This window comes from Parambassis ranga, chromosome 8 (genome assembly GCF_900634625.1).
Source record: "Parambassis ranga chromosome 8, fParRan2.1, whole genome shotgun sequence".
Classification (NCBI taxonomy): domain Eukaryota; kingdom Metazoa; phylum Chordata; class Actinopteri; family Ambassidae; genus Parambassis; species Parambassis ranga.
The window spans coordinates 9,334,846-9,360,739 of record NC_041029.1 but is presented as its reverse complement, the minus strand read 5'-3'; the positions used below and the strand labels follow the sequence as shown (position 1 = coordinate 9,360,739).

The 25,894-nt window shown below is 40.8% G+C and overlaps 1 protein-coding gene across 1 annotated transcript; it reads left to right on the top strand.

Annotated features, from left to right (window-relative positions):
* Positions 1-4,241: 4,241 nt before the first annotated feature.
* On the top strand, positions 4,242-14,680 carry kmt5c (lysine methyltransferase 5C). Its single transcript, XM_028413114.1, has 9 exons — positions 4,242-4,581; positions 5,034-5,166; positions 5,893-6,058; positions 6,176-6,285; positions 6,368-6,531; positions 7,363-7,382; positions 7,603-7,739; positions 7,870-8,021; positions 9,293-14,680. Exons 2-9 carry the CDS (start codon positions 5,054-5,056, stop codon positions 14,608-14,610), a joined length of 6,180 nt encoding a protein of 2,059 aa, XP_028268915.1. The 5' UTR covers positions 4,242-4,581; positions 5,034-5,053; the 3' UTR covers positions 14,611-14,680.
* Positions 14,681-25,894: the final 11,214 nt, after the last annotated feature.

The window sequence follows — 25,894 nt, the reverse complement described above, 5'->3', positions numbered from 1 at the left end:
TATGCCATCATGCTGATCACTTTTTTGTTTGCCATCGTTTCTCATCTTTGTCAGTGACCTTTGCCACACACAGTGGCTGCTCCTATAATTGACAATATAGCAGCTTGAACAGATGTCTTATGAATGAGACTGGATAAATGTATATGTAGGGGAATGTGACTTTGGCTCAGTTGCCATCCAACACATTGCATCAGTGTGATTTTTGCCAAAGCTGATTGGTAGTGACATTGGATTTGTGGGAGAAAGCAGCACACAGGTCATTTTCGGAGACAGGTGTTGCAGCTCTTTAATGTAAAATAAGTCTTCTTTATTTTTAATGATTGGTGGCTTTTAAGCTGTGCTTGTAAGCTTAGCATCAAGACAGGGACAGGTAGGTGTTGCGTCACAAATGTGGTAGATCTGCTGTAGGTCTGAATTTCACTCGACAAAGGGTTGACATGTATATTAGCAAATGGTGATCAAATGATATGGTGCAGTGGCAAGATATGAGGATTGTGACAGATTCTTAATTCTTCATCACTGCTCAGTGTAATCCATCAAGATCAATCAGTGTTGCACTGACATCATCTCTGACATCTGTACAAGGTACTCAAGATGCCTGCTTAGGGAAAAGTGGCTTGATGATTTTCTGCTACAATCAAAAGCAAAAAGGGGTGTTGAGCTGGTGAATCACTGCTGTAACCTTTCAGTATGAAGTGCTTTAGACTGCTTTCCTTGAGTGGAAAGCAGTGGGTGTGTTTTAAGTTTAGAACCCACACCTAACGTGGGTTGCATGAAGGCTAAAACTGGGAACATGAGTGCTAAGGACTGCTGTTTGAAAACAACTTAAATATACCATAATCTTTTCTACGTAAGATAAGCAACCCCCAGTACATCTAGCTTAAAGTTTAGGTAATAAACATAAGCAATTGCAAGGTGAACAGCCTGTAGTTTATAGCAGTTATACAGATTTTTCTATGCTTCTTTAATGATGTTATGTAGAAACTAATGGCAGGAATGAGGAAGTATATTGTTTGTGACTGCACCCATCATGCTCAAGTTGCCTCAAGTGTTTTTTTTTTCTCTCAGCAGCTTCCTGTTGAAACCTAAAAGCCATAGATGGAGATACAAATGTATGACATTAGAGAATAATCAGCGGTCATCCTTTAAACATGCTCACCTCACAGAAAAACATTAGGAGTAGGAACGGTTGTTTAATATCACACATGCATTTCTTCTGCTGTGCGTTAAGTTCACTTGGCATACAGGGTGTTCCCAGTGAAAGCAGGCCATAGTTCAAGCACAGGCTGTTGCAACTGGTGAAAATATCTTTCTGCAGTATTTCAGGCTATATTAATCCTCATTTCTAACAACTTGAACGCACATTCTGCCCCTTTACATAATAGGTGTTTCTGGTTATACCTGTCTGCTGTCTGGTTCTTGTTCTTTAACCCTCTGTCCAAGTATGAACACATGCAACCACAAGATTGTAAAGCCAGTAAATACTGGCCAGATTGAAAGCAGTACATACTTGAACAGAGGGCAGGGAGGCTGGAATTCACTCGTCATCCTGCCCCACCTTTTCTCCCTCCATTTTTCTCAGCCAGAGGTTTTCAACTCAGGACCTCAGAATTACACGTTTGTCTCTATCAGTGTTCAGTATGATGTAAATAACACAACAACAGATATTGTGTAGTGTGCAGCAGCAGGAAGGAAAAGAAGTCTTTGTGTGCTTCATTCACGTCACATTAGATCAACTCAGGAAGAGAAATTTAAATAAAATAAAGTGCAATGGTATGATTGGTATATGACAAATACAGGCATAGACGGCATTCTTATAGCATGTGTGCAAGTCGGAGTTCTTTTCCCATTATAAAGTGGCCAAATTGAAGTGGCTTGAGTCCATGAGTGCATGTGCAATGTTCAGATTGATCTGTTGCTCAGAAGGATGTGCTTTTGATTTGCGTGTGAGCCCCGATGCAATTTAGAAAGAGATCTAAAAAAATAAGAAATACATGGAATTAAAGTGTAAATATAGAGCTATAAAGTTAGTGTTGTTGAGGTTTTATCTCCATTGTAAAGAGGTTGTTGTTAACAATTAAAAATAATGAATTAGTACTGAATAAATGGTCCAGTAAAGGCCACTTTCATTTTCATTCTCATAGCTGTACAAATCGATGCTTATACCATTTTTTACTCTATATTTACAGATGTTACCTCTAAGAATCTGCTCTCTAACCACTTTTTTCATATTGTTTTTACTGACAAATTCAACCCTAGATATTGCAAGCTTATTAGTGTAGGACTTTTCAATCAATCAGGGATGTTTTGCACCATGCACTGTCACCGGGTAGATGTAAAATCATCAGATTATTACAGTTAAGATAAATTTTTATTTGTATTTCATTTGTTTTCAAGTCAATCACAAATTGTCTCTGTTATAAGGTAGAAATAAAACATAGACTTTGTACTTTTGTGTCTGGTTTTCCTTCTTTTACCTTATCAAATGTGAAAAATATCAAACAATCATGAAAAGTGAAAGTAGCATGAGATAGGAGACGGGATTGTTTTTACACATCTTTCTGCCTCAGGGCTGTTTCGTTTCTCTGCTTCTGTCTGTCTGTCAAACATTTGCAGTGTGAGTCAGGGGCATGGATGGCATATTTACCCTTGTGTGTGCATTTGCTTCTTCATTTATTAGAACCCAGTTGGCCTTGGTGGCACAGAGGAAATTCTACAAACTGAGTCTATCAGCTGACCATGCTCAGTGTAAACTGATGTGTGAAAAAGAAAGCAGCAGATAGCATCCATGTTGGCAGCCTTTTCTATCCTGTTTGCTTTTGCTTTTATACACTTCTCCTTATTTTTCCCTGCTTGTGAAGCATACAGATTTTAGAGGACAAAATCATAGCATTAATTAACACACATAAAATAGCTGCTAAATTTTATTTTACAGCCACACCTGATGAATTGCTTGATGTTCACATTTAGCTGGCTGACTGTGCAACCTGACAGCTTGTACAATGATGTCACCTCCTGTCACATGAAATCAAATCATCCTGTTGATTTATCAGACAGTCTTTACCAGACAGCAACTTTAAGTGCTGTGCATACAGAAGGCACGAGGAGCGGCAGAAGGAAACCACTGGCGACTGCTTCAAGGGAGGAGCACTATATGATAAATGTGCATAACTGGTCCACAATATGTTATAAATGAACTCATTCAACAACATAAACTCAGCATTGAGCATTTGCGGTGGTGATGAGTGATTGATGTGCTTGACGCCCTTTAAAATATGCAGTGGCATTTGCTTTGCATGGTTTTCCAGCTGAAACATGTCTACAGAACGGGAGGGGGTGCTGGAAAGAGAGAAGGACGGGGGTGGGCTTCTTGATTTTGACACTTAAGGTGAGCTGCTGGCAGAAATTCAGAAAAGATCAAGCTGCTGGCCAGAATATGTACTGGATCACACAGAACATGGTTGTTTAAGTCAGTTGTTTAAAGATTTCTCTTATTCATGCAAAGATGTGCACTATGTACACTTAAACATGTGCGCTAGATAAAGTGATTACTTAAATTAAACAATTGCAGCAATCATATCATATATAACAACATTTTACCACTCTCAGATTGATAAGTGGGACACACAGACAAATAGTAACAAAGACTAAACCTTTGTGGTAATTACCACCCTGAACTCTCACACTGATTTAATGTGAAATATTATATTACATATCCAGATGGACAATATACAACATGTGCAATATATTTAGAATTCACAACATATAACATGTGCAATATTTTTCTTTCTTCCATACTTGAAATTCTGCATATACACCATATTTATATTCTCAGGACTGTGCACTAACTTCTATGTTTATTTTGTAAATATTTTTTTAATATCTTTTATATTGCTTGTTTTTTGCACTGACACTGGATGACGCTTTAATCTCATTGTACTAGTGACAATAAAAGGCATTCTATTCTATTTCTAACCCAGGAGCAGGCAGGTTAGGGTGCAGCATCCCAAAGACTGCGTCCTTACTGTACAGACTACAGAGCGACTGTGTGCAACGCTTTCCCGCAGCCAGAGGAAATACTCACCTTTGTCAACCAAACAATGGGCGGCACCACCCGTAAATATTCTGGCCAATCACGGAGCGCAGCACTCTGTGCTGAATTTGATTTGTAAAAATGACCTTGACCACAGCGAATAGCACAACACGTGGGCGTGGTTTAACATAGTTTGGTTACACTGGACATTGCTTATCAACTTTTGCAACTAGACGAGCATTACAAAGCTAGCTAGCAGCTATAAAACATACATGGTTAGGCTTATTTGTTGTCTGCTGCAGTGCATTTTCGTTGCTTTGGAATTCAAAGTGGGATTTACATTCGTCACCAAACGGACAATTTGTAAAAAGTGAGGAGGGGACTCCATTTTCATATGCGCTGGTCGGGCCAGCCAGCAGGACGGCAGCAAGCTAGCTGGTTATGTTGCTAGGCTAACTTTCCCTGCCAGGCGAACTGGGGCCAGAGCAAGCGAGCAGCTTGCGAAAAATTGTCTGGCGATACTTTCGTTGACTGCAAACGACTCCCAGGTAGGTGTTTTCCAAACACATCAGAATGTCAGTGTGGATCCGTAAATTTATATTCGTTCACAAGTCTGTTCTCACGGTCCGGATTTCATCAACGATGTGATGCAGTCATTACATTAGCTGCGGACCGTTAGTGCTACCAACATGCTAGCCTTCTTCTTCAGCTGATAACATGGCGTATTTTCTCGGCAAGCTGAAATGCTAAGCAGCCGAGCTATGTGCTAATAGGAGCACATTCCTAACTCATGTAACGCTGTCGTCTATTGATTATTGACATATACTAAGTACAGATACGTACCGAAGGGTCAGTGTGCTAACTTTAGCAGGTGAGCCATTAACTAATGAAACGCTATGGTTGTTTTGAAAACTAGATGTACTAAAAAGCAAAACCCTTGGCTGATTGTGGTTTGTTATTATTGCTGTCACACCGTTACTCTGTCACCCTGTGATTGCAGCATGCTGATGGTGGGAGGCAATGGACGGATGCACTAGAATGAGTGTGAAGGAGCTGTGTGAGACCGATGACTTGGCCACCGGTTTGGTGCTGGACCCTCTGTTGGGGTTCAGCACCCACAAAATGAATATCAGGTAATCTGTCACTTATGAGTCAAAGACTGTCATGATTATCCCCTCGTGTTGTTAGTTATTTTTGTTTAGCGGTCACACTTAAGTTAGTGTTTTGATTCTGTTTACTGAGGAGTCTCTGCACATTTTTTCCAAGACAACCTGCCCCTAGCAGCTTCTTATATGCACAAAAAGGAGTTTTTTTTTTTTTTTTACAAGTAGTTGAAGTGGAGTAATTTAATCTTGTATTTGTTCAGTAAACCCATCAGTTCTGCCCCGGTCGCTGTGCATGTTGTGATCATACGCTTTGACTCCATGTCACTCTAGGTCAGCTGTCAGTGATGTAAGGGGATATTGCGTAAACAGCTACTACTAGATGGCAGTTCTAACTTTGTTATACTATAAAGCAAATTCTGGTGCAGAGGTTCTATCAGATTATAAAATGTGTTTTCCTGGCAAGATGCTCAAAGATATTCATACTCATCTGCATTTTCCTATAACATTTCTTATGTGGTTATCTTGTCTGTTTTAGTGTGTTTCTCATGCTGTTTTTCTGATTCGATTTGTTTGTTTACTGTGTTAAGTTAGTACTGGATTTTTCATGTTGTCATCTGTTGAGCATCCTTGTGAGAGTTAACTAAGCATGACAATATTTAGGGATTTAAATTATGGATGGTGGTAATATTTTCTAATGTTCAGTCATGATTTCTATGTTTTTAGCAATAACTTATTTTGTCATGTCCTATTTAGTCCCCCACCAGAGATCCGGCGTTGGGGTAACCTCAAAGAGACCCTGTTGCGGTTTCAGCGTACGCATGACTTCAACACTACGTTTGAGGCACTGACGGTGGGGGAACTGGCTGGTGACTACTTTAATGCATTGGGAAGCCATCGGCAGGAGCTGCTGAGACAACATGTAGGCATAAAACATAAACTGAATTGATGTCATGATATTTGTTATTGGAAATCTTTCACGTTTAGTATCTGTCAGTTCCTTGTCAATTAAAAACAATTAAATCCATCTGTGATGCAGGTTTATCGCTACCTCAATGCCTTTCTGTTGGATAGTGGTATCAAGATAGAGTCCTGTGACAGATACTCCTCAGAGACTAACGGAGCAAAGATAACTGCAACAAGGCACTGGTAATCAGTCACACTTGTAACGTTGTATTTTATTGTAGCTGTTGAATTATATAATTAATGAGTGGATTAATGTGTTGCCCAGGTTTGCAGGAGAACGGGTGGAGGTCCTACTGGGGTGCATAGCAGAGCTGAGTCCCGCTGACAGTGCTGTGCTGAGGGCAGGAGTCAATGACTTTAGTGTTATGTATTCCACACGCAAGCGCTGTGCTCAACTCTGGCTGGGTCCTGCAGCTTTTATCAACCACGGTGAGTTTGTTTGCAGTCATGACTAATTTTTCCTCAGGACACACATTAGAAGACAGGCTACACCATTTAAATAATTTATAGCTAGACTGCTTGTGTGTTATACATTTTTTTAAAGGCACAGTCTGTAATGCAGGCCAGTGTCACTTTTACTTTTATTGAAATTAACGCTACCCAACAATTAAGACATTATCCTTTAATGCTCAGTGATTACTAAGACTAATAAACAAGGCCTATTGTTTTACTTTAAATTGTTTGAGAGACTCACAAGTGATACAAATATTTTGCAGTTCACGTATTGACATTGTATTGTATATTGCTTCACAAGTTGTGTGAAAAATTGATTTTTCATGAGAAATGTGTTAAGGACCAGTTGCTTCTTGCATGTTCTAGGTATTTGGAGGTCAGCTCCATTAAGCACTGAGTGGCTGACATGCTTTTATTATAAGCCAGAGCAAGCATTAATTGCATCATTTGTTTAGGATCTACCTGTTTCACAAGCTCCGATATTTATACTGCATGCTGTGCTAGTAATGTAGCAGAACATGTTTTTATTGGGAGTAGGATCTTTTGTGACTGTGATTATTAATCATGAACCATTTACAAATCAATTTCTGTGTTCATTTAAAAAACAGTGAAGGCCAGTGAAATGCAAGTTTTTTTTAATCAATCCACTCGGAAAGCTGTTTCCTAAGTTTGAGTTAATCAGCTTAGACTTTGAGTTTTACCTAAATGAATTTAGTGTACATCAGCTGATCTGCAACATGTTCTTGACCTTGGACTGATTGAGTTAACTGTCTTTTCTCTGTTTCTGTATTTCCTTCTGGATTGAAGATTGCAAACCAAACTGCAAGGTAATCTGCAGCGATACTGTTATTACATGATATTTGATGAATTAAAATGATTCAGATATTGCTTCTTAATGCTTACATAATGTAGTTACATTTGTCAATCACAAGTCATAGCTTATATGTAGAATTACACTGCCCTTTTGTTTCTAGCTGCTTTGTTGTATCCCATGGGCCAACCTGTTTTTGTCTTAGTGTGTTTTTCTCTCCTTTTTCACCCGCCCAGTTTGTCCCCGGTGAGAAGAACATTGCTTGCGTTGAAGTGATTCGACCAATATCACCTGGGGAGGAGATCACATGTTACTATGGTGCCAGCTTTTTTGGTGAAGGCAATGAAATGTGTGAATGCTGCACCTGTGAGAGGTGTGTCCATCATCTGAGCAGGAATCTTTTTATATAGTGTAAATTTAGTTCATAGCAGCAGATTGTTAAGAAATATGATACAATCTGAAAACTCTTCAATACAAATATTGTGTTTTTGATTGTTCTGTAGAAATGGAGAGGGCCACTTCAAACACAGAGGGAAACAGCCTGACGATGAGGAAACAAAGGACCCTGTGGGCCAGAAGTACCGCCTAAGAGAAAGATATCTTCGTCATCACAGAGAGAAGGGTCATTTTCCAGCAAGGCCAATCACTTTTAAAGGTAATGAATTTAGAATTTTCTGTACATTTCTGTTAACTACCAACTGTGCATTAATAAAAAATATCAAAGAAAATCTGAATATAGATTTCTAAAACAAAAATGCGCATTGCTGGTTTTGTAAAAATCTCAGAGTAAGAATGTATAGTAATCATTAAAAACTGCAGTTACACAGTAGGTTGTGGCAGTAAAAGCTTTGCAGTTTGCTGATCACTTCAGCAGTTGTTAAATGCACCATCAACTTAAACGCTTTAAGGACAACTGACACTGGTTGTTCATTAAAGTCTACTCAGTGTTAAATTAGCACAAAATCTCTCAGTCAAAAGTGACTTGGATTAAGTGGTTGTATTGTTTTAAGATTAAACAATTTACAGATTAAAGTATATTAGTAGATTGTACTATAATTTATTATTATATTCTACTAAATATTGTTTTTTAGTGTTACTAAAATGCTATTTATTCAGTTTATAAACTGAATAAAGCAAGTTTCATTTTATGAATACTCATAAAAGTCATGTGTTTAAAAACTTGTTAATCTTGTCATTGTGAATAGACATTTCATTGTCCAAGATAAAAATTATATAGATGGCCTATAATCCGTTCCTTTTGTACTGTGACTGAACAGAAAAAAGATGCAGTGCCGGCAGTTACCTGTTAAAAAATATTTTTGTGATACTTGAGAGACCATCTTTTTGTTTTGATTTGATTTTAAGTAGCATGCATAGGGTTTGCTTTAGTAATAACAGAAAAACAAAGGATTTATAATGTAGATTTAAAAAAAAAAATAGATGTGATCTTTCTTGGGGACATCACAAACACTGAGACTTCTCACTGTAGTGACAGTTTTAGTTGGAAATTATTAAGACATAAGTACGGTAACTATACAGTTAAATAAATCACATGTGATACTGGCTTGAATAACATACCAGGACAATTACAAAGAATTAAATTTGTCTTTTCAAGGCTGAAATGTGTTCTTGGGGAATTCACACACCTTATTTGCTGATCAAGAAGCAGTTTCGCCACAAACCCGAAATACTGAAAGGTCCTCTAGATCGTATCAACTGTATATGTATGTGTTAAAATGACAAAAACTGCAAATTAATATGGTAAAATCGAAATATACATACATACACTCTAAGTGTAATGTCTTCCTTACTTGCTGGTTATAATAAGCTCTTGGTAGAGCTGATTATAGAGCACACACATCAGCAGAAACAATTTTGTACAGAAGAATAACTGCTTCTTTCTTGGTTTGTGTCTTTAATTCATAGCCATTCCCTCAAGGAACTCCTTTACTCATCAGATGAGGAGAAATGCTTTGAAGAACAGAAAATTGAGTCAAACAAAGAAGTGGAGGCGAGAGAAGCAGCGACGATCAGGAAAGCACTCGCTCATATCAACCAAGGTCAAACAGCATCGGACACTTTTGTCTCTGAAGGACCTTAAAGTCAGAGTACGACGCCACTCTGTGGATTTTTTGCTTAATTGTAAGGATCCAAAAAGCAAGGAGAGGGCCTTACTGCAACAACTGGAGGAAGTGAAGCCAAAGGATCACAGGCTGAGTAAATTGAATTCAACTGGTGAAGGAAACAACAGCTGTGCGCTAAACTTGAAGCCTCTCACTCTAAGTTCCATGTCTGTTCGTCAGAAAAGCAGACCTGCTGTAAGCAGGTCAAGTCTTAATGGAAAACCTGTGAAAGTGAACAGGACGGCAGTTCAACTGACGATGTCTTCAAGAACAAAGAGCATGGTTCACACCAGAGTCACACACCGGACGCAGTCCAGGAAACTGGCTAGCACTACAACTCTGTGTGACCCTGTTGATGATGATAAAACCTGCAGTGCAATAATACACGAGGAGGAGGGAAAAGCAATCACTGTAAGCAAAAGAATTAAGTGCCACAGCGTTAAATCCTGCATCATCACCCCAGCTCAAAATGCAGCTGCTGAGGAAACAAGGTGCAGGACTATCAGAGCTTCATCGCAGTCAGGAGCTTGTCAGAGTGTCACAGATGGGTCAAAGAAGCCTGCGGACAATCCACAAATATATCTGAAGCAATACGTCACAGTCAATTTAACAAGGTTACCAGTGTCACAAAGTCTAGGATCTATAAAAACCTCTAAAGATGAAAAAGCAAGAGTAGTTGTACGAGGAAGGAGTAGGCAGAGCCAACGTCTCAGGCCAAACGCTCTGACAGAAAACCGAGTGTCCATATGTCAGCAGACGCAGGGAGGAAGCTCAGACATGTGCTCACCTGAAGGTAACAGAGGTGTGCGGGAAATGTTTTTCAAGGCTGTAGATACAGTAGACCTTAAGACACAACGGACATGTGAGACAATGGAAGAGTCTCTCCACTGTGAGAGAAACGACAAGGTCATTGAAATACAAACAGTGTCAGAAGAAGATAACACTTCCATACAAAAGAAGCAGCAGGACATTTTAAATGACAAAAATGAATGGCAAAAAGAAAAGACAAATTCTGCATCACCTGTTGTACAGTGTAAACATAACAGAGACCTGGATGAAGTGAAAGAGTCTGAATGTAAAATAGTGTCTAACAAGCGAAGTAAAAGACAAAGTAACATCCAGTGTGTTAACACTGCAATTGCTGGGAGTAAGCAGGAAGGAGTTCCTATAATGTCAGAACAGATGAATAGGAGTTTGGGTAACCAACCAATGAGTGCACATGAAGAAGATGTTGTAATAAAGCAGGCAAAAGTACTGCTATCTGACATTTTAAGAAAAGATAAATCGTTAATAAATATGAAGTTACAGGGAGACACTGTGGGAAGACAGTTTTCCCTCCCAGCCTTTGGGGACATTCTAAGTTCTAAGGAGGAAGTAGAGGCAGCTGAAATTAATGGAAGCAGGTTCCAAAATTCAGTGCAAAAGAGGATCATGAGAAGACGAAAGACAAGGCCTAGAAGAGCAAAAACAAAAACAGAGGATAAGCAATGTACTAAAGGACAGTTAAGTAAAGAAGTATCATCTACAATTAAAATGGAGTTGAGTGAAGAAAGATTACATTCACCACAGTGTCGCAGTGACCCATCGGTCACCTGCCCAAACCAACTACCTCATAAATCAGTGATTTCTAAGACTAATCTGCACGCAGATACCAATCCACAGGCTCACACACAATCCAACATACCTCTGAAGAAGCGTACATTTCGTAGTGCTGTGGAAATGGACTCTGAGCCAAACCCGGACTCTGCTTCACATCAAAATTTTAAAAAAGCCCCCGAGTTAAATTCATTAGCAGCACCAAAGCAGGAGATTCCCCCATGTTCAGGTGAGAGTAGCAAAGTGACACGAGATGGGAAAGTCAGATTTAGGAAAACAGAAGTACAGCAGTTGGCTCCTAGAAGGACCAAACAAACCTCCTACAATAGAGTGCTTCGCTCCAGAGCTAGTGAAGCTCCAAGAAGCCATTTATGGCGGAAAGCGAGAAAATGTAAATCAGAGATTCAAGATGACCAAAACAACTTTGCTGAGACTCCTGCTAAAACCTCCCAGCCATGTGCTGTAAATGAAACTTTAAATAAGGCAGGAGAGAATGATCAGGAGGAAACTCTTGAACAAAGTGATTTAGAGGAGACAAAGCCCGTCCTCAATTTTAAGATTCGTTTCAAGAGAAGAAGAGGGAAAGTGTGGGAAATGCAGAATGCAGGATTTGAAAATATGTTAAAAAAAGAAAAGGGAGATGAGTTGGGGTCATGTGACCCTTTTAAAGCCATCATGGATTCTGTATCCATTTTGAACATGGAGATGGAGGCAGCTCAGGCTCATGTGCAGGCTTGTAAAAAGTCAAAGAGCAGATTCCATCATTTGAAAAAAAGACGTAACAAACGGAATGAAAAATTGGTCATGAATCTCACCACTGGTGTAAAAGCAGACAAAAATCTTGGAAATGCAGATAATGTATGTGGGCCCAGTGACTCTCCCAACAACAGACTAGATGTTAAAGAGAAAATTGAAAACAGGGAGGTTGGAGACACCCAGCTGACAGAGAAAGTGGAGAGTCAGAAAGTGGAGAGTCAAAAAGTTGACCCTGAGATGTTGCCAGTTGTACGACAGGAAGCAAAAATCGAAGATCGTTTTTTGAAAAATTGCTGCTTGTTTGAAAGCGAGTCACAACAAAAGCAGCAGCAAGAATTAGATTCAGATGGTTTTCAATTACCAGTAATTAAACTGCGAAGGAAGACTGAAGATATCTGGGAGGTGGACAGCAAAGGGCAGCTTGTTCAACCTGAACTGAAAATGGAATCCACGGTTAAGAAGGAGTTAAAGGGGCACAGTTTAGGGATGCAAAAGAGAGGGTGTCTTGATGTTAGCAAGTTCAAAGAGGAGTGCCAGTCTTCTCAGAGCCCAAACAGCAACTCAGCCCCCCTGAAAACAGAACTTCCGCCATTTTCCTTGTCTCTCTCACCGCTCTCCCTGTCTTCACCTCTAAATGACAGTAAATCTGAAATTATATCTCCAGCTGCAGAAAGAATCATTGACAGGCCAGAGATAAACAGCGGAGGAAGGAAGCAGAGGCACAAAATGGATAGAGCACGCAAGTGTGGGCCTGTAGAAACACCCACAGCTTGCCTTAGTCACACTCTCCAACAAATTGACAACAGTCTCTCTCGGCTCTCTGAGGGCTTGTGCTCATCTCAGACTTTGGAAAAGCCCACAGCCTGTTCCAATGCATCTGTCATCCAGCCCCCATCCCAGTCTCCTCCATTCACAACTGCCGATAACATGCTTTCTGGAGAGCCCAACTTCACAAACTGCTGTGATGATTTACTGGACTTTCAGTGTCTCAACTTTGAGGGGTATTATCAGCCTCAGAACATACTTCCATCTTCTCCATCAGATTTGTGTTCCCTGGATCCACCCACAGATCCTTTCAGCAGCCCCCTGTCCCACAGCCCTTCTGACACGTGGACCACAGAGACACCATACCTTGGCCCTCCCAGTCCAGAAAATAACTTCACTGGTGAGGATCTGCAGTTTTTCCCAGGTCTAATTTCCAAAAATGACTCCATTCCTTTGGAATTTGAAGCAAAGGATGCCTCCAAAGACAGAAACCCAGCTAACCCAGGTTTCAGTTTTTCATCACTGGGCACCTCTGATTTTGTGTCTAAGGATCGAAGTAAAAATTTGGGGATGAGACTTTCTAAAGAAGACACAAAAGCTCAGTCTTTTTCTGTTGCCAGCAAACCTCGTATGCTTTCAACACCATCTGTTGTATCTCAGAATTCTATAAATTTTTCCCAACCCTCCATCAATTTCAAGCCGAGTACCAGCCAATCAAAAATCCAGTCAAACCTTAAAACACAAGGTCCCTTCCATCGTATGACCATTCCGAGTAAATCCCAATCGTTTCCAAGTAGTCATCCAAACGCAGCTAGAGGAGTGTCCCAGAGTTGCTCGACAAAGCCTGTCATGTCATCTCAAACTTCTAACAAATTCTTCTCTCCACAACTCTTCACTGTGAAAAATCCCAACCCTCCTGACAATCCATTCAACTTCCATGAGAAAAACTCTACAGTTATTCATAGAGTGCTTAAGTTTCAGGGGGGAAGCCAGCCTCAGAACCTATATAGTGCACCCTGTAAAGACACTGCGGCTGCTGGCAGCCCAACTGTCCCGTCTAGGCCTCCCAGTGCAAAAATAGGTGCTATTGAGAAGATGCAGCACAGTCAGAAATTTGGTGTTACAGACAGTCACCAAAAAGGTAATGTTTCTATTCATGGCTTTGGAAAGGATGTTGGCCATCTTGGTTCTTCCAGCAACCCCAGCAGGTCGAGTCTTCATTTTGACAAAACCAACCCCTCCATGTCTCAGTCTTTTAATAAAAGCAAGATGCCGCCTGGAAAACATGACAATGTTGGAACCAACATGACATACAAAAACTTTTCTGACTTGCCAAGACCTTTCTTCTTTCCTAGCAAAGTGGACAGTTATTCATCACTGCAAAACAGGAGTCTAAAACATGATAAATCCTCTACGTCAACCTCTGACAAACACCAGCCATGTTACACTCAGCAAGACCCTTTTGATTTCAGTTTTGGGTCTAATCTTTCCCCCATGTCTCAGCACAACAGCCCACAAGTGGTCCACAGTACACCTCCCACTACACCAACACCAGCAAACAAGAGTCAGTCCACAACCTCCTCAGCCTCCTTTCCTTATGGCCATCAAGGTCCTCCTTATGTACTCAATTTCAGTGGGGACCATTCATTGACCCTGGGTCTCAGGGATGGCACCGATGGTTACCCTGGATTAGGCTCAACGAACTACACCTACCACTGCCTGATGGAGCCATCGGGCACACAAGGGCGGCTGGTTTTGGAGCCCTGTGGACCCCAGATGTCTAACAACCCAGCATCATTGTCCTTAGGGGGGTTTTCAGGGCTTAGGGCCCAGGAGGAACATTGCAGGAAGGACATGCAGCATTGTCAGCCTGGGGACCACCAGGGCACATCACACTACGTACCTGTTAACACATCTCACTCCATGGGTTCCACGAAACCCAAGAGAGTGAGGTTAGTGGTGACAGACGGCACAGTCGACTTAGATCTCCAGTACTCAGATTGATATCTTCCTACACTGGGTTCCAGAATATATTTGGATGCTGTTTTTGTGCAAAGGGGATTATATAGTCTCTGCCACAAACAAAATGTTTTTGTAAATATTGTAATTCATAGTCTAACAGTTATTGAAGCCCAATCACATTTTTCTAAATCTCTATTTTGATGGACTGTTAATGTACAGGATTTTATGTAAATTAGGCTTATCAGAGTTTTAATTACTGTATAATAAAAAAAATCCTCTACAAACGCATACCAGATTTCAATTGCACAAAGAAAACAAAGCATTCATTTTTATAATGCAATTTGGACCCACAGGCCCTGTAAGCATTAGGAGCCCTTTTACTGTACTGTAACCTAGATGTAGAAGTTTTCTATACCATGTTTGGCAGTAGAGGCAAGAGCCACCATTATTGGTTGCTGGTACTTGTATTGGTTTGAAAAAAGGCAGCTTTGTGCCTCAGTGTTTGATATGTTCCTGTGACTTTTTGAAGCAGTTGCTGAAAACCGCTCTACCATTGTTTTTTATACTCACAGTGAGCTCTTTCCTCACTCTGTATGTGTGTAACTCTGTCTGAGAGTGTGCGCATGCGTTTGGCAGGCAGGTCACTGAGGGATCAAAGTAATAAGATGTGTTGTCATGTCTGATCATGGGGCTGTTGCTTTGCCAGATTTAACTAAGACCACTAGTCATTAGTAAATGAACGGTTGTGCATGAACAGTGTACAGTAAATGATTTCTAGACCTGATACAATTTATTCAAGGATAACTCCAGACGTGTTTTGTGAACTGCAGCTTTTCACAGCTGCTCTTTTGAGTACATACGTGGATGAGTATGCGGGAGAACCTGCAATATGTTTTTTTTTTCAGGCCAGTTAATGAACTGAGGGAACGTACAACATGAAATATTTGTGATGGGAGTTTTCCCAGCTGGCTAGAAAAGCATTTCAAATATTACCATGGTCCATACTCTTCTTATAGAGTAACTCACCTTTTTGCAAAGAGTGGATGAGTAACTTGTGCATTTTCTACAGTAGTTATCGTAGTTACTGTTATTTTGTTGTTGCTGATCTCATTCATAGGTGTTTATATTGTAACCAGAGTTATTTGCTGTCGATTGTGGAAGTCACGTGAGCATTCCCCTCTTGTCCTGATGTGTTGTATGTTGTTGGCAGGAGTGTTCAGTGTGACTACACAGCCTTACAATACTACCATGAATATGAACTGTCTTCGTATGGAAAGGTTGATTTATTTATTTTAATATCCTCATTCTTGAAAAAGGTGCTTTAATGTAATTTATATTTCACCTTGATTATTTGAACTGTTAAATGTTTTTTTATTGTTATTTAATGGGACAATGTAATGAATTAAATATTTACCTTGAGTATTTAATTTCAAAGCCTTTGACATATTATCCAGTTTTTCAGTTTTTGCCGGTAAATGTTTTTTTTTTTTCTAATTGGCAATTACTGAAAGTCTGCTGTAGAAATGTACAAATGTAGCTTATATCATTAAAGACACTTAATTCTTTTTGGGTATTTTCTCTCCGTCACTTCTTGAATTTGCTTGCGTTGCATTTTTTCTGTAAAAAAAAAAGTCTCTACAGGAAGCACTAAGGTGATGGAGGTGAGGAACAACCCCCTTTTGAGCAGAACCATGCTCATATGGAGTGAGCCTTCTACTGGTGCCTGGCTGTGTACAGAGAGGACGTAAGAAGAGGAAGAGAAGATAAGAGAATTAGAAGTAAGCAGATTCATACTAAGACTAAAAAAATATTTTAGCTGTTTATTTTCTTGTTTCTTCCATCAAAAAGTCATGATTACATTTTTTTAAGTTCACAGGTCCTTTTACCCAGCAGCTGTCCAAAGATATAGCTGTAAACAGAAAAAGGTTTAGTATTTAAAATAAAAAAGGTGTACATATCTGAAAATTCTCATTGTAAATACACATGTAGTCTAATATTAGTTTTTTTTATATGCCTACAATCAGTTGTAATCATTTTTTATCAGAGGATGAGAAATTCGATGAGTTCAGACTGCTTTAATTTCAGTCCACTGCTGCATGAATAAATTCTGGTTAATTTCAAAGCTGGAGGCAAAGGATCATCCTCCTGTTACAGTGCTGAGCCTTCACCTCCTTCCTCTCTACCTGTGCTTTTATCCTTCCCAACGCAGCCTTTGTGTTTTTCCCCAGGATCTCCTCCTCTCCTCCAGCATATGACCCACTTCTCCCTTCCCTCATCTTTTTCTTTCCTGCTCCCCATTGCAGCTGAGCAGTTAATTCTGTTGCCAAGTATAACATTTCTCTCATAATGAGGATGGAATGAAAGAGAGGGAGAAATTATCCAGTAATGCAGTGAGGGAATGGGTGTCTTGGAGATGAAAATGTTAAAAGGGACAGAAACAATGGGGGAATAACTGACGCATATATTAGTATTTCCCTGTCACAACAGTGTACACACATCTATTCTGTTTACATTTATCCAGCCAGGGATCCCAGCCAGTGATCAAAACATGTCAGATCCTTTATTTCAATTGCACAAATGCAGCAATGTGAGTACTCCATAATAAGTAAAGCCTCTGCATTCGGAATCCTGTATAGAATGAAAGATGAGATGGCAAAGGATCAGTTCACATCTTGTTTTGGATAATAAGAAGTTTTGATGTCATTTCAATTTAGTGTGAGCAAATATCAGTGAGTCCAAAACAGAACAGACTGGTGTGTTGGAACCTCTTCCCCCCTTCTTCTCTTTCATAAAGGATCTTGCACCTTCTCAGTTTTTTCTGCTGTTCTGGTATCTGTGCATTTTCACACTGTATGGTGAAGTGGAATCGTAGAAGCAGTCATGAAGGAGGAAAGATCGACTACCTCTAACTTCTTTTAGCACTGCATCATACAAATTACAATAGAATTCTATTTTTATAGCACATTAAATATTTTCCGGTCGGTTTCCCACATTTTTATTTATTTATAGAGCTGTCTTGTTACTCTTGTGCAGCTACATCGTAAGTCCATTAAACCCTAACTGCAGTACATGTGCATGTACAGTATGTAACCATATGACTCCATGTTCCCTCTGTTCAGGACTCGGGGGATTATAATCTGTTATGGGACATAAGCATTGCACAGCAGCTGCGGCCCTGGAAAATAGCTGATTGGTAAGTAGCTGCAGGATTCTGTTGTGTAGAGTACTGGAAATAAAACACAATCACCCGTGTTTTCTAACCTTAAGAAACTAGCTGAGGTTGAGAGGAGGGAAAAACACATACAGAGGGGAGCTTAAGAGAGCAGTACTGGCTTTGCACATTATTTCCCAGGTGACAGGTAGCACTGGCTTTACATGACTGGCCACTCACAGAGGTGTCAGTGCATTAGTGTAAATTATGCCTGTAGCTAAACCTCATGTGTCTGATGGAGAGGGCCTGAATAAATGTCAGCTGCATAAGATGTGATATTACTCTTATTATTATGGCTCTCTTTCTTAATTAGGTCTGACTGTCTGCTATTAAGATGGCTCCAGTGTCTCCTTGTACAAGCCACACTCATGTGTGCCATCTTTAAGAAGCACAGCAATCATTAACTTAACATACCCTTCACAGCCAGTCAAACAACAGCAGTGGCACACACAAGCTCACAATACAGTGCAGATCTAATATCAAAACACCAAACACATGACGTGTATACTTTAATACTGTGTGTGAAAGTTACCACTGCATGAGCCACAGACTGAGTGAAGAGGTGCACAGCCCCCGCTATGTGAGGATTCATTTCATTCACATTCATTTCTAAATGCAAAGCTCGAAGCTAATGGATGGAATGTTAATGAGGCAAAATACAGTGAAGACTGGTGATTTCTATAGCTATTTAAACTGTGTCAAAGAACAGTAACATCAGGGTTTTCCAGTGTATCGTCTGTGTTTGAGCAGAGTTTGATTCACCTGTGCCTGGTACATGTCACTTTCTTCAGTCATTTTAATAGTGTGAACCATGTTTTGTGCATTTGTGTTAGTGGTGTAGCTGAAGGGCATCATCAGTGTCCCACTTGGTCTTCAGTTTGTGGAGTATAGTTTAATGGTTGCAGGTTGCATCTTGTGACTGTGTGATGACTGATAATCCTTCCAGGATAGAGGTCATTTATTAGGCTTGCACATCCTGGTTGTCACCGTGTCCTTGTGTACCTCCTCAGTGATAAGGCACAGACCTTGACATCATTCACTTGAATTTGAAACAACTTTTTTCAGCAGAATGCTTAATCTTTTAATATTTCAGGACAATGGATAACATGCAAAACCACATAAAACGTCACTTTACTGTGGGGGTTATTGGATCCCACACTCACAAGAAAGTTTTTTGGTAAGGGAGCCATAAAGAGTCAAATTGAGAATGAAAACGTCAAAATTCCGAGCAGTTTGGGATGCGCAATAAATAAGAGAAGATTCATTCCATCACTCGAAACTGAACCAGTGATACTTTGTCAGTGTATTTTTACAGTCAGTGTTGCATTTATCAAGATCAACTGTAACCAACTGGGATCTTTGTGGAATATTAGACTTCGTCTGATCATTGTACACTGTACTGAGTTTCCTAACTATTAAATGGGCGCAAGCTCATCAAAGGCGAGTTTGGCATGCTTCACTCACCACTGATTGGCATAATGGAGTGGATTTCTACTTGCTATTCAATTCAGCTCGTCAGTAGAAAGCTCCTTCTCCACCCACAGTCCTTTCCTCCCTCACTCCCCCCTCCTCTATGTATGATAATAAGCATTGCAGCAGTGGCTTCCCTCATCCTTTTACACACATCTCTTTCATTCCTTATCTATATCTGTGTGTGTGTGTGTGAATACACATGTTGGTTGGACTGGTACAGATTTGACCATTTGGGTTCTTTTGACTTGGATTTAATTGTTGGATTATATAAAAACCAAGCTTGCTCTAATTAATATGTGGTTTTGTTTATATTGCATGGTAATTATAGGATAATCTTTAATGTATCAGTGTGAGAGTGTTTAATGTGTCTCTGCACTGTTGGGTGGATCCCACTGTGTTCTGTGGTTCTTACAGTTCTATGAGGAGGAGAAAGAACAGATTCTTTTCACAGCTAAGAGTCTAACTCCAAAACATCAAAGAAAAAAGAGAGAGGGAGAGAGAGGGACAGACGGGTAGAAGGAGGGAGCGGCATGCCCTGTATCCGGGTAATGATGGAGGAGAGAGAGGAGGAGAGATGGAGAGGCATGGGAGGAGGGTAACGGAGAGAACGCAACCAACCAGTACAAGGAGTGAGAGAGGGGGGCACTGTGAACAAGCTGAAGGGAGGGAGAGGAGGGGGAGGATAGCGAGCGAGGGATGGGGAGATCGCCGGACGAAGGAGATAGAAGTGTTACTACAGAGCTGCTACTGCTGTTGCTGGAGGACGTGCTGGGAGCCGAGGATAATGCTCCATCCCTCAGTGTACAGCAGCACGCCGGACACCTTGTAATATCTTGTGGTGGTGGTGGTTGTGGAAAAGGAGGAGGGACTTCATTGTTGCAGCAGTGATTGTCTTTTTCTTCTTGTCTTTCTTCCTGCTCACCCTTACTCACTGCTTATTCCTCTGCATCTGGCAACCACTGGGCTCCCCCTCCTCTCTTTTCTACTTCTAACCCCCCTTTTTTCCTGAGGAGGGATTTCTGTATTTCTTCAGGGATTGTAGAAGACAGTAAGATTGTTTTCTCTCTCTTCTTTCTTTGCATGCATTGAACTGGAGGAGGGTGCATGGCAAAGCAGAGGAGAGTGATATCTTATTTTTGTGGAGGGATAGTGGTAGAGTCAGGAGGGAAGCTGTGTGTGTGTGTATGTGTGTGCGCACAGCAGGAGGTGGAAGGTGGGAGGGGGTTCGCATGTTCAAGTTTACTGCATTGATGTGAAACATTAATTCCTCTGTCAGTACACACAGAAGGTCAGTTTTAAATGACAATATACAGGAGCAGTATAAAATAAACCAGATTGTTTTTAATAGATTCAAGGAGAAAAGCAGCCTTGAGAAGATCTGCTGAGGGAGGCACAGAGCAGTGTTAGTCAGTGGATTGATGCCAGAACAGACTATCCCAGCCTTTGAGAGATGCAGAAGAAGAGGAGACAAGCGAGAAAGTGGGGAGATGAAACAGAAGGAACATCAGATTTGTGGATAAGGCAAGAAAACAAGACACGGGATGAGAAATTTTATGATACAAAAAATGCAAATAGGTAGATATATGCTTCCTGTCAGCTTTCAGATTTATCATTGAGTCAAACTGATAATCCCACCCACATACATTTGCATGCATGCCAAGGATTGCTGATGATCTGGTGCACAGAGCAGCTCACTGCTTTGTGTGAAGGCTAAGTAGTGTAGAAAATCACCTAGTAAATCACACTTTGGTGACCCTGGCATATTGACCGTGGCTTTATAGAGGTAGGGTATGCATGGATGAACGTTGACACAGAAGCATGTTAGCATAAAAAATGTGTGAACTCAGGAGCAGATACAGAAAACATTTAGCAGATGAATTTCAAACTGCTGTCCTCGTACTTTAGCAGCTGCCTCTACAAGAGAAGGGTCACCCTGCCAGCAGGAAACATGCGTTTCATCTGTTCCTGTCATTATCTCCCTACCTGAGTTGAGTCTATCTATAGATGCCTTTGTCTCTTTTGAACATAGCCACACAGAAAGGTGACAGTGGGGTCATTTTACAGGGTACACATAATTACATACATTACTGCTTCTGTATTGTGGAATGCTGCACAGAGCATCAAGGAGGATTTCAGCATAATGTAGCAGAAGTGAAAGTTTAACTGCAGAGAACTTGTTGGAGGCGTTTGAAGCCTGAATGATGCAGCTCTCTGGTTTTCAGTTTCATACAGGTTTGAACAATGATACAACAGGGACATCACCCACACATAGTCACAGAAACTCACACGTGTGCACGATATTCATGCTCTTGCAGGTGATGAGTCGCCTCAGCGACAGGAAGGTAGTGGATGGCAGAGCAGATCATCAAACAAGACAACCAGAATTGAATTCAATTAATACAAAACAGTGAAACTTTGAACCCTCGTGAGTGCATTGTTTCTGGTTTTATTGTGTTTGTTGGTGTGTAAAAGTGGAGATCATGTGTGGTGATAATTCGGCTGGTGCATCCTTCCTTTGAGTGGTACTCTGAGGTTAAACACTCTCATCACATACGGATGTCAAGCAGTTGCTTCATACTAAGTTGTGCTCAAAGATCTTAATGGATTAGTGTCATGCTTCACATAGATTTAACCTGCCAAGCACATCGGCTCACACATGTAGCAATTAGCATCAAATCTATTGGACAAAAGCAACAGCAACTCAGATTAGATTATAATTATTGTTATTTTTCAGGTCTGTAATGAATCATAGATCTGATTGTCAATGCTTTTTGAATCAGACTTCAGTCATTTCAGCATGTGGTCCTAGGTCAGGTTTATGGCCATGTGACACAAATGTGAACTTCCAGATCTGATGCAATAAAAAAATAAGTATTAAACAAAGGGGGTCAAAATGTGAATGCAATTAAACGCACCATTCCACTTTAAAATGACACAGTTGGTGCATGAAAGGGTAAATAGTCGTACAGTCCTTTCACTTACCAGAGCGTAGGTGGTCCACATCTGATTGAATCACCCAAGACGCCTGCTTATAACCTATTATCCTTGCTCCTTTTGTTGAGTCATGATGCTTAGCACAAAAAGGTCTGACATTTTCGGACATTTTAAGAGTTTATTTTAGGCCAACAAATGTATGTATGGAGGTGTTTCAGTATTCAAAGCCTGTCTTTTTCACTGTGGTCCTCAAACATCAGTCAGATAATATGAACTTTGATGGTTTGGCCCAGTTCAGCTGAATCCAGGTCTGTTTTATTTTTTATTTTTTTGGTTCTCTGGGAGCGGAGTTCATTTGTCCTGTGAAAGTGGAGTTGATCAGGTTCATCAGGGCCGATGCAGCCGCACCTGAGTGTTGATTAACTGACTGTCATGTCGTTTGTACTTCAGATGCAGTTTGGCACAAAGAGTCAAGGTCCAACAAACAGCCACAATTTGCTGCCAGAGCAGCTGAATTAACATTCAGCTCATGTTAGCTGGGAAATACCATTAATTTCTTTTTGGCTTGATATGTGTTTTACTGCATACACAGAGGACGCGGCACACAGTTGACATTTCCACCAATGCAGATCTCTCTTTGGAGATCAGGGAACACAATCGGGCCAACAAGGAAGATTCATCAGCACACCAGGGCAGATTTTACCTGACTAACCTTTATACCTCAGATAAATCTTGATTAATGGGAATTAATTGGATTATTTTGAGCCATGTTTATTTAGAATCCTCTTCCACTGAGGCGTGGGAAGCAGAGGAAGGGGGTAAATGCTGTGTCTTTTGGAGTGATTATCCCTCTGTTCAGTTCCTGTTGTGCTCACAACCTGTCAGAGTCCCATTGCCAGAGCCTTGTTTTCTCTGAGGTTTTTACCTCTATTATCTTTCAGTCTCTTTCTGGGTGTATTTGCCCAAGTGCAGGGAGTGGAGCTCAAGTTCTCAATATTTGCTACACTGCTCAGGGGGAGATGTAGTTCATAACTCCAGATTTAGCCATCTCGTTTACTCTCTCACTCTCTTCTCTATTTCCTGTCTCACTCATTCCTTCTCTTGCCAGTGGTAAACGACTGATCTGGGACAGACAGGCCTCCCCTGCGCTCTGTCCTACTTCAGCGTTGTCCTCTCTTGTTTCTCCTTATGTCTTTCCCTCTGCCGTTTACCTCTCTCCACCTATCTCTTTGCAACTTGCTCTGTCTCAGTCTCTATTAATCATTACACTGTCTGCGACTGTTTCATCATAGCAGAGTGATGGTTCTGTCTGGTGTTAATAGGCTGTCGGGCTGTTTGGAAGACAGAGGCGCTGTCATTACTTACGGTACATTTTTCTCCACCTGGCAAGATGAAGAAAATTGATGCTTGACTGTCATGAAACGCCTCCCCTTTGATTTGCAGGGAGGTGAGGTTAGGAGTAAGTGTATCTCGAGAGTTTTTGGTGTAAGTGCTCTGTGTTAGACGAGTAGAAAATCACCTATAAGCCTGATGTGGCTATCATCTTTCTGCAAGCTGTACAGCCCAAACAATAAATAGGCAGCAGTATTATGGGTTAATACTGGATTACCACACAGAGGTGTGTGTGTGTTTGTGTTCATGTTGGCAAATGTGCTGCAATTTTAGGTAATTGCAGCTCTCTGTGTGCAATGCTGATCTTGGTGTCCACTTGTTTTGTGTTGCTTTCTAATCCTAACTAACCTGGTTTTCCAGAATGTTCATGACATTGAATGTGACAAGGAGTCAAATACTGTTGTAAGTGGATTTATTCATGTTTATTAAAGCCTAATATAGTTCTGATTTTGGTATATAATACCTTGTATCCTCACACAGACCCTATCTGTCCTGCTGCAAAGTCTCCATTGACTGTAATTAGAGGGGAGGTTGGTGGGTAGTGGAGAGGCAGAGGGCTTTGGCCAGACTCCTCTATGCATCATGAATTCACTCTCAGTTTATTAGGGCTAATTGTGCCATCGAGAGGCATAGAGGGGGGGCTTTTAAGTTCTCCCAACAGTCACCGCTGCATCATCAAAGTGGGGTTGCTATATTTAGCCACAGCAGATGCATGGCAGCAGTGGAGCAGTGCCGACCCAGGATGATGATGATGAGAGTGTGGGGTGGGGAATAGTTTGTGTGTGCGGGTTTGTGAACGACTGAAGGCAGCAGAACAAGCGTCTGCCGGAGGATCTAATGCTGCATTCAGGTCCTGTGGGAAAGATAGCAGATATGAAAGCGCCGCTCGTATCAGCTTTCAGGTTGTAAATATGACTTCAGGGACTGGCGGCTGTAGTGTACAACACATTAATGGATACAATGAAGTGCATTGGTTTTACTTTTTACCTTAATACTGAGTGAATTTTCTACAATCGATATGTTGATTTGCTCCTTTAACACTAATCCAAACCTATCAATTATGATTTTTAAGGCCGAACTAAATGAAGTCTGATACAACATCTCCAGAAAACAGTCAGATTTTTCTTTGCTCTCAAATGAGTTTAAACACACAAACATGTCTGTGTTTTAGCTGGAAATCCTAAATTTGCTCTCACAGTTATTCCCATATGCCTTGAGCGCAGCACTACACACTGATTGGATCGTGAGCAGCGTTCAAAGAGTATCCAATCACAGTGAGCGCTTCACATTCTTTTATCTGTGGGAGGATTATTTGATTTTACCATAAAGTGAAATGTGTAAGCTGCTAAAGGCACATGTTGAAATCAGACCATATTCTGATGAACGGCTGAACCTGTTCGGTATTATTGCTGCATATGTACAGATTATGAATTGGATTATGACATTTTTTTATGAATGAATAATTTGCCTGGTGTCGCTGTCACTCTGTGTGAGTTGACGTTTTGTAAAAAACTGGTGTCAGTTTTGCTGTGTGTGATGTGTGAAAGGTGTCGAGCTCCCTTGGTTTGTCATGGTGTAAACCTGGTCTGGAGAAGGCTGCATCCAATGGAAATGCAGTGTGCAAAGTTTAAATTTCGACTTGACATTTTCTAATGTAGGGATTAGCTTTGGCATTACAAAACCAATTTATTATTTTCTCCTCTCTCCACAAACAACAGTATTTTCTCTCAGTGTGCAGCAGTAAGAATATATCACCTTCATCAAGCTGCAGCTGCTGCTTCCCTATAGTGTTACAGCCTTTTTAAAACAGTAACAGGTCTGTCATCAAGATGTTATTTTTGGTTTCTATGCTGATCCTCTCTCTACTTGCCTGCCTCCTCCTTCACCAATGAACTTCTGTCATGGACAGAAGCGTGTGTTGGTGTGTGTTGGTTTGTGTGTGTGTGTGTGTGTGTGTGTGCAAGCACCTTTCCTTTTTTCTGTGTGTCATTTCAGAGCAGCTGTAGGCTGCAGTGGGTGTTTTAAAGTTTATGGGCGATGATGAATCGGCGATTGTTCGGGCCAGGAAAGGTTTGGGCGTCTTGCTGCATTAATAATGGAAACACAGCTGGCAGTATTTATAGTAACAGTGGAAGAGATCTGTGGCAGCGTGAATGGGGAGTGATATATGAGATACAGTACATGCTGCCAGCTCACCTGGACATCCGTCTGTGGGAGCTGGGAGGGAGTGCTTGGCTGGCAGACAGGAGGGGGGGGGGGGCGTGACATTTAGCGCATTCACAAGACTTACACCCTGAGACATTTGAACACAATATG